Raw genomic sequence first — 12,524 nt, 5'->3', positions numbered from 1 at the left:
TTTCAAAAGCAGCTCATACATAGAACATGTAAGAATGAAATTCATAGCCATTGAATTATACTGTGCATTATAGGGAAATAATGCACAATCTAGAATGAATGCCCTTTAAGCCAATCAGGACAACTATTCAACAATGCCAACATTGTGATGAATACTCATTTTTGATTGGCTCGAGAGTGCATTATTTTCCTATAATGTACAGTATAATTCAATGGCTATGAAGTTTATTCTTACATGTTCTATGTCGATTTTCATAATAGGAAGACTGATGGTTTGGCTCGCTAAGCTAGCAAGTCTGTTTGCTTGGTTACCAAGGCAACTACTGTTGCTGTCTAGTAAACTTGCTAGCTACTTCAGTGGATGTTGAACACATTTCTATCAGCAAATGAAAACATTTCTAGCAGCAAATAATAGCCTTAGTATAAGCAGGATAATCAACTTGAGGCTCTAAGCGTTCCCTGCGGTGGAAGGTAAGTGGCACACACCTTCATGCATTATTTTCCATATAATTCATTGATTATCCATGAAATATTATATACAGTGAGCTCCGAAAGTATTGGGACAGTGACACCTTTTTTTGTTTTGGCTCTGTACTCCAGCACTTTGGATTTGACTAAAGTAGGGACTAATTAACTTATATGTTTTTTAAAGTAGTCAAAAGTTTAGTATTTGGTCCATATTCCTAGCACTCAATGATAACATCAAGCTTCTGACTCTACAAACTTGTAATGATGAGTGAGAAGTTACAGACGCACAAATAGTATACACCCAAAAGACATGCTAACCTCTCACCATTACAGAAACAGGGGAAGTTAGCATTTTGTGGGGGGTATGATACTTATGCCTCTAACTTTCTCCATCATTATTCACGATTCAGTCAGAATTATCTGTAATCATGGTACCATCCACATTCATGTTAGAAACATATTATATTCTTATTTACAATAAAAGTGACTCCCAAAATGACACAATACATTATTTACCATTCATTTCTATTGGGAACATAATAATCTGAAACACAAACAAAACAAACAGCAAATGCATCTAACAAGTTTGAAGACTCACAAGCTTGATGTAATCATTGCGTGCTAGGAATATGGGACAAATACTAAACTTTGGACAACTTTAATAAACATATAAGTTAATTAGCCCCAACAGTTCTGGTCCCCTAAAATGGGGGGACTATGTACAAAATGTCCTAAATGACAAATGAAAAAATACTTGTTATGTATATTGAGACCTGGGTTCAAATAGTAGGCCTATTTTGTTTTCTTTCAAATACTTTAACTGCGCTTGTTTGAGCCGGTCTGGCGTACTGTAACCAATGGAATAGTGCAAACCCTGCCCATTTTGCATTTCGTTCAGGCAGGCTCAATCCAATGCTGAAAGAATATGAAAGTAAATACTATCTGATACCAGTGTTAGTATTGCTATAGAACCTGAGTTGAGTGAAAGCCCCCTCCATAGCGCTGGTCCTGGGTCAGCCAGTTGATGATGGGCAGGGCGTAGTTGTGTTTGGCTTTGATCAAGCCTGTGAGTAGGACGTAGGAGGTGGTCTCCACGGTCTGGGCCGATGCCTTGTCAGGCTTTAGCGGGTTCAGACGGGCATCTATCTCATGCCAGTAACGATATTCAACTGGGTTTCCTTCACAAGAAGACACAAGAGTACAGACATCACAAGATTATACTGATAATTTGGAGCTACAGTATGTTCTACATTGAATTATAAATTGTATCCAAGTAACTTTCGCCTCAGATTCCACACCACTTCGTACCTTTTTCCCTGGCTTGCTTCTCAAGGCCATCATACAGGATCACGGATTGCATGCTGTCCCTGTCGTTCAGTGTGAGAGCATAGGCAGCCACAGCTTTCGCATACAGGCTTTTCACCCGGGGAGCATGATCAGAGATGTAGCCAGCAGCACGTTTCAGAGCCAAACTAATCTCCTGAGGATAATCACACAAGTCTAGGTTACTACATGGTACTGGAAATATTAGAGCCTATATTTGATAGCCTACTTCCACATTTGCTATAGCCTCACCAGCAAGCCACAATTTTCCACCGCCATGGCAGTCTTGATCCCAATCATGACGAAGGATGTAAAGAATACTGATTGATCCACAGAATCACGTGCACCCTGTACTCTGGGACAGTAGGAGAATTCACGGAAGGAACCATCATCATTTTGAGCCTTGTAGATCAGCCAGAAGAGGGAGTTAAGCAACATGTCACTGTCTACTTTGACGTATTTGTCCACCTGTCCCAAAGTCTTCACCACAAGAGCTGTTAACCTACAGGAGAGTTGGTCACAACAACACAACAAGGTGAGGTGCATGAGACAGCGCCCTGAGTTTCTTCTAGCCTAGTTGCTGACCCATACTGTATGTACTGTATACATGCTGACTGGCAGCAAGAAGGGACAACAGAAAGATGACAACATCATTGTTTGGCTACATTTACACAGGCAGTCCAATTCTTAAATGTTTCCCACTAATTGGACTTTGACCAATCACATTAGATATTTTTCAGAGCGGATCTGGTTAAAAGACCAATTAGTGAAAAAACTATCCGAATTGGGCTGGCTGCCTGTGGCATGACAATGATAGGGAAGTTGGCTACAGCACACAGTATGGGACCAGGCTCTGTCTGTTCAACCCTATACCAAGCAGCAGACTCACCATGTACTAGCCTCCTTGTCTTTCCACATGCTGTAACTAAATTCACGAGGCCTCTTAAAAGATTGGATGCTTGTGATGCCTTAACGACACAGAACAACAACAAAAAAACACAATTGAGCAACACCAATTCAAAGCTCATGAAACAAAAAGATTACAATTTTATTTAAACTTTGTTTTACCAAATGTTGAAGTTAGGAAACTTTTTTGCAAGGAGGACTTAGCAAACAAAGGAGCAAGGGATTCTAAACAACATGTTCCTGTAGAAGAGGATAATAATGTAATGTTGTGTTCACATTTGTATTTTAGAGAAACAATAAGTGTAAAAAAAAGAGTGAATCTCCCACCCTCTCTGATCTTCCTCTTAAGCTCCAGGGGACTGTTGTGTTCCTCTTGGCCCATGATGTCCCAACGGCCCGTGGTCTCCAGGTAGTGGTAGACAAAGTAGATGGGGAGGACTCTCATGATCTCGCCCTCAGCGGAGCCACTGGGTAGGTTGACAAGCTGGCGCAGGCCATCAGGGTTGTTCAAGATAGCCAGCACCTCTCCCAAAATCTCACCTAAAAGATGTGGTGAGGAGGATACAGGCTCATTTAAATGCAAGATGGAGAGGGAGGAAAAGGAAGGAGTGATAACAATTAGACACAATAACAAAGATTACGATAATGAGGTAAGGTTAGGCTATGAGATTACTATTTCTACAATTAGTTTAGGCTAAAAAAAAGAGCTCCTGGGTGCAATTCACAAATCATACGGCACAACTTATTGATATGAACTTAAAGACATGAGCAATAACTTGATATTGTAGAGTTTCAGAAATTATACACATTTGTATAATTTCTGCTGTTGAAGTTCTGCCACATTTGAGGAAACAAATAGATATCACAGTGCAACCTCTATAGCATACCATACCATATCATTACAATAGAATAGAATAAAATACCATTAATAGTAAGGAGACGTTCCACAGAGGTCTTAGGCACCAGTTGTGAAGGAATGGTATTACTGAGTTCTAACTTCCTGCTGGCGGTGCCTGATACACACAACACAGAACATACATCAGCAGTTGGGAGAAATGATATCAACAATGGCCAACAAGTCGAATGTCTATGTGTGGAGCATGTGCATCCAATGGAATGCTTTGTTCATCAATTTGTTTTGTTTTTCCAAGAGAAGACAGCCCAGCATTACAGAATATTTATTGTTTAGAAGTGATGATCCATAGGAGGTTGGTGGGGGAGGACGGCTCATAATAATGGCTGGAATGGAGAAAATGGAATGGACTCAAACACATGGAAACCATGTGTGTGAAGTGTTCCATACCATTACATTTATTCCGTTCCAGCCAATACTATGAACCTGTCCTCCCCAATTAAGGTGCCACTAGCCACCTGTGATAGAGATAGAAATTAAGCAGGCAGAACCATGACACAGAGGTTTGGAGAGTATAATAAGAAAGATATTATAGTTAATGTACTGTATATCTGCAGTAGCTTTAGGACACAACATCGGGAGTCTGTGTATTGGTTGAACTCCCTGAGTTGTGCATCTTTCTGGTGGGTGTCAATGGAAAATAACCCAACCACAATATAGACGGTTTAACCACCCAAAAAAATCCTGTCTACAAAGGTATATGTATAATCACTAGAAACTCTACTTACAGACTAAAGTGAATTGTGTCCAACTTTTGTCCGAACCACATCATATTCCTGCTGAGTTAAACAGTGGGGTGACATTACACCATGCACTTCACGTGAAACTTCCTACCACAAAATCTACCATATGGAGGTTCGGACAAAAGTTGGATTCAGTTGTTGATTTGATAGCGAGGGATACATTTCACTTTACGTCTGGTAAGTAGGATTCCTACAGCTTATACATATGCCTTTGTTGGCTTCTGTTGACAGGAAAAGTATTTTTGGTGAAGCAGGATATATTGTGGTAGGGTTATTTTCCTACACCACACACCAGAACGATGCACAACTCAGGTCCAATACACAGACTGACAATGTTGTGTCCCAGCGCTAATGTGAACTAGCATTGAGCCCATACCATAAAGACCCTGTGGGTCCAGTTTTCCTCCGCTGAGTTCCTCAGTCCTGATGCCTTCAGGCTGATGAAAAGATACACAGCTTTTACAACATCATACTGTCATATACTGTACATAATATACTGAACGTTCTGTGTATGTAATCACAATATTCATTAGGTAGTTGCAAAGATGTTAAAGAGATATTTTACTGAAAAAACATATTATCGTTTTTCTTCTCGATTGCAGTCAAAAAATGTTTTGCATGTCATCAGTTTTCAAGATAGAGCACTTAGTAAAAATCTAAAAGTGTGATGATGATGCATTTTGTGTCAGTTCCATTTTGCATCATCATCCCCCCCTTTTGTTTTGTCATATCCTCAATAATACCAGAGGGTTCGCAACTGTATAATGGTGCGGATGACGCTCATTCTAGTACAGTTAAGTGCAGAAGTAGCAGCAGTTGAACTAGTCGCCTATAAGCTTACCACTACACGGATCGTCTTCACAATTTGGTCGTGGAACCTTGACTTGTCAGTGCGTAAGGTGAATGTGAGAGTGTGACTCCCCACTTCCAAGGCCATGAGAGTGAAGGTGACAAGACCAACTGAGCCGCTTTCCAACAGAGTGGTCTTGTCACAGTTGGTAGTCTTTATGCCGTCATCTTTCGTTGGTTTTCCTTGGAACAGGCACACCCCTGCCCCAGCGGTCAGAGTTACACAATACTAGCCACGGATGATACAGACAGAAAGAAGAATGGAAGCAATAAGATGCAAGTAAATCAGTACTTAAAATGGGCAGGTATACACCGGTACTGAATACCAGTAACTTGATTTTTGACTGCTTGAGTACCGGCACATCCTATAGAATATTGTTTTCACAAAAAACAGTAATACTGGCCCTTATTTCATTCCACTTCAAGCACATCATAAATTCATCAAAATATGCATTATATGATAAATGTTTTCAATCCTAATGACATGAATAATGTTTTTATTATTTTCAATGCATTTCAATAGAACCTCATTTACTGGCTTCACCTTAATATTGTATTCTGCCTGGTTATAGACGGAGCCTCGCAGCTCGATCTGCTCTCCACGCACCATGGAATAGGGCAGGGGCACATCTACACTCACTGCCTGAGTAACTGAGACCTTGATGGGGTCCGCCACACAGATCCCTGAGCTCCCTGGGAAGAATAAGAAAAACATTAACAACAAAACCGGGGTGACCAAGGGTTGATTCACTCTTCTGTTTTGAGCCAAACTTTGCTGGCCTGGCTACACAACGAAAATGGCAGCGTGGAGCCATGTAGCTCATACAGGAGTGCTACAGGAATGATAAAGGCCTAGTGACCAATTTTAAAAAATATATATATTGTGATTTATCAGGGAATGCTGAATGACCCACATCAACCCTACTTCCCTCGGCTATGACAACTACCATAGTTGCTGGAACTGTGCTGGAAAGGACAATGTGTAGAGAAAATACTAGAGCCTGCATGGTACGGTTCGGGTTGGCACAATGTGTGAAAGGGGTACAACTGACTGTGTAGAACAGTGGCTAAGGACTCCAGCAAAGATAGTTGATATTATATGGATGAAAAAATGAGATTGCTTGGTGTGTTGAATGACTGTGGTAAATGTACCTAATTTCTCCTGTAGGTGGTGCTAGGCGTCAGTGTTTGTTCACCAACTTACCCTCCTTCTTGAAAACGCCAACAGCTTTTATCTCCCAAGTGGTCAGAGAGTCTGGGAGATTTCTGTTCAAGGTCATTTGTCCTGACCTAGTTGATGACAACAGTTGATGACAACAGTAACACACTTTCTTGGCCTCAGGTCAACCAAGACACAAGGGCCACTGGGCTAGCACACTCCCCTTTTAGATACTGTTAGATAACGGTACATTCAATTAACAATTGTTAAATCTGTCTTTCAGTATTGTCTCACGTAACTTACTTTGCATTAATTGTCAACCTTAATGTTCCATATTTAATATCTCTTCCAGGTAAGAAGATATATTTAATTTATAGTTTGTTTATATTTTTTATGCTATGCCAAGAACCTTTGTTTTTCTCACCTGACTGGTTGTACTTCCCATAGCCAGCTTTCTGGGAAGTAGCTGCGTATCTGAGTGGGCATCAGGTCAAAGAGAATAGCCATCTCTGCATAGAAAAGGCAGGGATTGTCAGTTAAAACACAACTATGCTGACCCTCAACATAGGGACCCTCAGGGGTGCCTGCTAAGTCCCCTCCTGTACTCCTTGTTCACCTGCGACTGCATGACTCCAACACCATCATTACTTTTGCTGATGATACAATGGAGCTCCCTGCTATCCAGGACCATTGTGAACCAGAACAGGACCACAAAAAAATCCACAGGATCACAACAGGGACTACCCACTGGGCACGCACTGGTTGATTCAATGTTGTTGCAACGTAATTTGTCAATGTATTGTGACATGGAATCACTCCGAATTTACTTTCACATACAGCTTGTATAAGAAAAGTTTGAGGAGTTACTGTTCAATGTTATTTATGTAGTCTACGCAAATTAGTATGGAAGCTGATCAATGTCAAAATGTGTTGACATGATAGCTCAGCTGAATTGTACACAGTTTGCTTCCAAAGTTAAGCAGAGTACATAGAGGTAGGCATCTGGATGGTGGACTTGTTCTCACTGATGTGCATTACCTCTCATACAGCAGTAGAAGTCAATGTCCAGGCAGAAATCGTTGGACTGTGGCTTCAGATTTTATTTCAAGGTTGATAGCTTGACATTGAAACAATGACATTGATAAAAGAATACAATTTTATTATCAACATTGAAACAAGGGAAAATCAAATGTGTGCCCCATTTCAAGAAACTATGTGTATGTCGCACATCAGTACTTTCCAGGAGAGGCATTTGAATGTTTATTTTTATTTTTATCGAAATACATTTTTGGGCAGAAATGCCCTCTGGAACATATGAATTTACGTATGCCTTAATTTGTATGCATCTGTAAATAATTGGTTTAGCCAGGGAAAAATACAGGAACCTTCCCACTAGCCATGATTGGCTGAGATAATGGATTGGCTGGACATGCCGAGAGATAAGTCTGGAGAATGCTTCTGTCTGTCACGTGAACTGCTAAGTGTGTGTGGATAATCTGGTCTACCTCAGCTTTTTTTTAAAACATGTCATGAACAACTGAAAAAGTTTTGCTACTGCTCTCAACATTGCTGCCGTGAAGTTAATAGCGCTATCGACAAAGCTCAGTGGGAAAATGTTGTGATGGACTACTTTCTGGAGGTTGATCGTGCCATGCTGACTCTTTCTTACTGAAAATGAATCAGACAATGAGGAAATCCCTGATTAGGTAAAAACATTTTAATTGAACCAGACATTGTAGTCTACTGATGACAATGGTATGGAAGAAACGGTATTGTTGTCACGGAGTTGACCGAATTTTGAAATCAGTGGAATGCCCAGTGGAAGCAGAGAGATGATTGCCAAATACAGAGTCCAAAAAGAGAACATAGAAAGGAGGCTGTTGTATAAAAGACCTGTCTATTGATTACATCTTCAAACTAAGTGAAACCTTGGCATCCATGACAGAGGGGGAAGCATTCATCCATGTATATGGAGGCGTAAAAGTGCCCAGCTACATTTTCAGATATTATACATTTCAAATTTTGTCAGAAAGTTGTTTTCATTGCAAGTTAAAGCGTACTGTTAGCTAACTAGCTAATGTTAGCTGGCTGGCTCGCTAGCTAATGATCTGTGTAGGAGCTCTAGAAAGAAGCCAGAGTTCCCGAGTTGGAATTCCGAGTTGGATGACAGTTCAAATCGATTTTTTCCCAGTCAGAGTTTGTTTTTCACGGGATTATGGATAATTGTTCAGCTAGCTAGCTAAATTTCAAAACAAAATACTCCACTATGCAAGTAACCATTTAACTGTACTGTTTACACCTTCTGTATCCTGTGCATGTGACAAATAAACATAGATTTTATTTGATTTAGTGTGATTACCAGAGACGTTAATGTGAAGAACAACAAGACATGCACCAAAGTCAGATTAGGATATATCAAATCAAAGTTTATTTGTCACGTGCGCCGAATACTACAGGTGTAGACCTTACAGTGAAATGCATACTTAGGCTCTAACCAATTGTGATTTTTTTTTATTATACGCCAAGAACTAGATAAAGTTTATTTTTAATACAACTTTTTGTTACTACTTTAACCACTTTTAGTCTTGAAATCGTTGGTTGTGAACGATGCTGAATGGGTGAAGAAAAGGAGGAGCTCTCCAGTAGGTCTATCAAAATATCCACAGGCCATTTTCTCAAAAATGGGGTTAAAAGTTTATCAACTTTCAAAGAATAATTACTTTTTCATTGTTCCTCAACTGCAGTGTATGCTATACCATTTTCTAGCTCAGAGTCTCTACTTTGACCCAATGTAAAAAATAAAAAAATAAAAAAATGTTGCTAAATAGGACCAAACACAGGTGGTGGGTCACATACATTACCAGTCAAAGGTTTGGACACACCTACTCATTCAAGGGTTTTTCTTTATTTTTACAATTTTCTACATTGTAGAATAATGGTGAAGATGTCAAAACTATGAAATGACACATATGGAATCATGTAGTAACCAAATAAGTGTTAAACTAATATATATAAATATATTTCATAGTTAAGATTATTCAAAGTAGCCACCCTTTGCCTTGATGACAGCTTTGCACACTCTTGGCATTCTCTCAACCAGCTTCATGAAGAATGCTTTTCCAACAGTCTTGAAGCAGTTCCCACATATCCTGAGCACTTGTAGGCTGCTTTTCCTTCACTCTGCGGTCCAACTCATCCCAAACCATCTCACTTGGGTTGAGGTTGGGTGATTGTGGAGGCCAGGTCATCTGATGCAGCACTCCATCACTCTCTTTGGTCAAATAGCCCTCACACAGCCTGGAGGTGTGTTTTTTGGTCATTGTCCTGTTGAAAAACAAATGATAGTCCACTAAGCGCAACCCATATGGGATGGCGTATCGCTGTAGAATGCTATGGTAGCCATGCTGGTTAAGTGTGCCTTGAATTGTAAATAAATCCCTGACAGTGTCACCAGCAAAGCACCCCCACACCATCACACCTCCTCCTCCAAGCTTCATGGTGAGAACCACACATGCAGAGATCATCCGTTCACCTACTCTGCGTCTCAAAAAGACACGGCGGTTGGAACCAAAATCTCAAATTTGGACTCATCAGGACAAAGGACAGATTTCCACCGGTCTAATGTTCATTGCTCTTGGCCCAAGACCGTTTCTTGGTGACCTTTAGTTGTGGTTTATTTGCAGCAATTCAACCATGAAGGCCTGATTCACACAGTCTCCTCTGTCTGAACAGTTGATGTGATCTGTCTGTAACTTGAACTCGGCGAAGCATTTATTTGGGCTGCAATCTGAGGTGCAGTTAACTCGAATGAACTTATCCTCTGCAGCAGCGGTAACTGTGGGTCTTCCTTTCCTCACGTGAGCCATTTTCATCATAGCGCTTGATGGTTTTTGCGATTGCACTTGAAGAAACGTTCAAAGTTCTTGAAATTTTCCGCATTGACTGACCTTCATGTCTTAAAGTAATGATGGACTGGTGTTTCTCTTTACTTATTTGAGTTGTTCTTGCCATAATATGGAATTGGTATTTTACCAAATAGGGCTGTATACCACCCCTACCTTGTCACAACACAACTAATTGGCTCAAATGCATTAAGAAGGAAAGAAATTCCACAAATGAACTTTTAACAAGGCACACCTGTTAATTGAAAGAATCTAAAATATACTTGGAAGAATCTAAAATCTAAAATATATTTTGATTTGTTTAACACTTTTTGGGTTATTACATGATTCCATATGTGTTATTTCATGGGTTTGATGTCGTCACTATTATTATACAATGTAGAAAAAGGTAAAAATAAAGAAAAACCCTTGAATGAGTAGGTGTGTCCAAACTTTTGACTGATACTGTGTGTAGTTCTGATGATTATGTTGAAATTAGGTTGATGTAACAACCTGTTAGTCAGGTTAAGTCAATGTATTAACGTTTAAGTTTGAACTTAATTTCTATATTTACAACGCTGGTTGAAATGAGATGAAAACAGTTCTGGTTAATTACTTTTTTCAAATCCAATGTATTTTCTATGTTGATTCCACGTCACAATAAGTTCACAAATTACATTGAAACAACATTGAGTCAACCAGTGTGTGCCAAAAATCTATAATTTCTCATAAAGTGTGCACTTATGCCACCTTCACACATATTTAAAAGCATTTGCATCATATTTCTTATACCAATCCATGAAAGGAAGTAAACAAGTGCACACTTTGGGGGAAAGAATAGATTACTGGGATTCAAGGAATATCACATTAACAAGAAGAAGTTTTGTGTCAACATAATCATAGGGGCTGTGATTGCCATCCAAAATATGCACTCACCAACACGTGCCAAGACATGATCACTACTGGTTTGGAGAAGCTGTAGGCTGTAATCACAGCACTCAGTGAACACCGCACGACACTTCTTCACATCACTGGGTAGTTTAACCTTAAGTCTATTGGCACGGTGAGCACAGGTATCCAGGGTTGGGATTTGATGCAATCCCTGCCAGCAGCAGAAAAAGTCCCTGCCATATTGTTTGGCTGTGGGACAGAGACACAGTTAGGGCCCTGGTTTATCTAAACAAAGTACAGCTTTTTCATAGTAACATTTAGAATAAAAATAATATTTGTTGTGATGGGGAGTTAGCTCACTATTTACTTGCCTTTCTCTTTCTGTTGGTCATAAGAGAGGGCACGCTTTGGTCTCACAGAAGCAGTGCATGTGTCATCTGATGGAGAGAACATACATGGATAAAAGTGTGTGTAAGGAGGCTTATTCTCAATGACGCTTACATGTTCTCCAGTCCTCCGCGACTTTATCTGTGTCTGAAATGGCACCCTATTCCCTTTATAGTGCACTACTTTAGACCAAAGGGAATAGGGTGCCATTTCGGATGCAGACTTTGACAGATACTGTACATTACCTTCAGATTGGGAAGCCTGAGCATTTGCATTGGTTATAAAAGTGAGTCCGGTGAGACGGAAGACATCAGCATTATCTTTGCCACCTCCTCCTCCACACCCTTGGTCACTTTGCTCAATGTGTCGGAGCACCTAAAGAAAGAAATAACAATGATTGTCACCTCAACTTCTACATGCCGGCTTTTTGCTTTCTATGAAATGTGCCCAGTTCAAGTCTTCAGTATTACATTTGGCGTAGTCGGCAGAATATTAATTTGATCAATAAATCCCCATTATTAAGGTTCCATTCACCAGAGAAAATGCCATTCATCCTCTCAGCACTAACCATACTCAATAAGAGTTTGCTGGAATAACTTGTAAAATGTACACTGTGTGTAATGCTGAATGCATCTTTTAACTCTGATGTACTTTTTTAAAAAATGTAATGGACAATAATGTTTCCTTTTCTAACAAGTTAAGCATGGCTGTTGTGTGTTTTCTGAGTCTTGAATGGTCTCACTCTTGTCACTGGGTCCTGGAGTGGGGCTCTAAGTGAGTAGACAGCAGTGTCAATAGCAGATAAGGCCACCAGGGAATCCTGCCCAGTTTTCACTTCAAATATCAGTTCATCCTTAGGCTTGTAGTCCTTCTTACGAAATGAGAGCTCTGTCTAAGAGATAAACAAACAGAAAATGTTCTGGTGAATAAAGATGGGGTATGCTCATTGTGAAATGACAAATATTCTGTGCATTCTTAGCTTATTCACAGTTAAATGTGACAACA

At 39.9% G+C, this 12,524-nt stretch overlaps 2 protein-coding genes across 3 annotated transcripts in view; one reads left to right on the top strand and one right to left on the bottom strand.

The window, feature by feature from the left end:
* The window catches only part of cntrl (centriolin), a 226,409-nt gene that overhangs the window by 168,257 nt on the left and 45,628 nt on the right, over positions 1-12,524 (top strand). The gene's annotated exons all lie outside the window — the stretch shown is intronic.
* c5 (complement component 5) overlaps positions 1-12,524 on the bottom strand; it is a 57,595-nt gene that overhangs the window by 24,114 nt on the left and 20,957 nt on the right. For both annotated transcript variants that reach the window (XR_008064297.1, XM_035786369.1), the window contains exons 14-28: positions 12,262-12,411; positions 11,765-11,894; positions 11,504-11,569; positions 11,178-11,381; positions 6,785-6,869; positions 6,406-6,491; positions 5,746-5,894; positions 5,194-5,430; positions 4,729-4,789; positions 3,620-3,709; positions 3,024-3,236; positions 2,680-2,758; positions 2,043-2,292; positions 1,776-1,947; positions 1,440-1,645 (exon numbers count right to left, since the gene is read on the bottom strand). Coding sequence is in view for 1 of the 2 variants with exons in the window: in XM_035786369.1 (XP_035642262.1) it covers positions 1,440-1,645; positions 1,776-1,947; positions 2,043-2,292; positions 2,680-2,758; positions 3,024-3,236; positions 3,620-3,709; positions 4,729-4,789; positions 5,194-5,430; positions 5,746-5,894; positions 6,406-6,491; positions 6,785-6,869; positions 11,178-11,381; positions 11,504-11,569; positions 11,765-11,894; positions 12,262-12,411 (2,178 nt within the window). In the remaining variant the exon portion in view is untranslated. The remainder of the gene's footprint in view (positions 1-1,439; positions 1,646-1,775; positions 1,948-2,042; positions 2,293-2,679; positions 2,759-3,023; positions 3,237-3,619; positions 3,710-4,728; positions 4,790-5,193; positions 5,431-5,745; positions 5,895-6,405; positions 6,492-6,784; positions 6,870-11,177; positions 11,382-11,503; positions 11,570-11,764; positions 11,895-12,261; positions 12,412-12,524) is intronic.

This window comes from Oncorhynchus keta, chromosome 14, assembly GCF_023373465.1.
Source record: "Oncorhynchus keta strain PuntledgeMale-10-30-2019 chromosome 14, Oket_V2, whole genome shotgun sequence".
In the NCBI taxonomy this organism is placed as follows: domain Eukaryota; kingdom Metazoa; phylum Chordata; class Actinopteri; order Salmoniformes; family Salmonidae; genus Oncorhynchus; species Oncorhynchus keta.
Note: the sequence above shows the minus strand (reverse complement) of the source record. Positions and strands in the feature narration are given on the sequence as shown.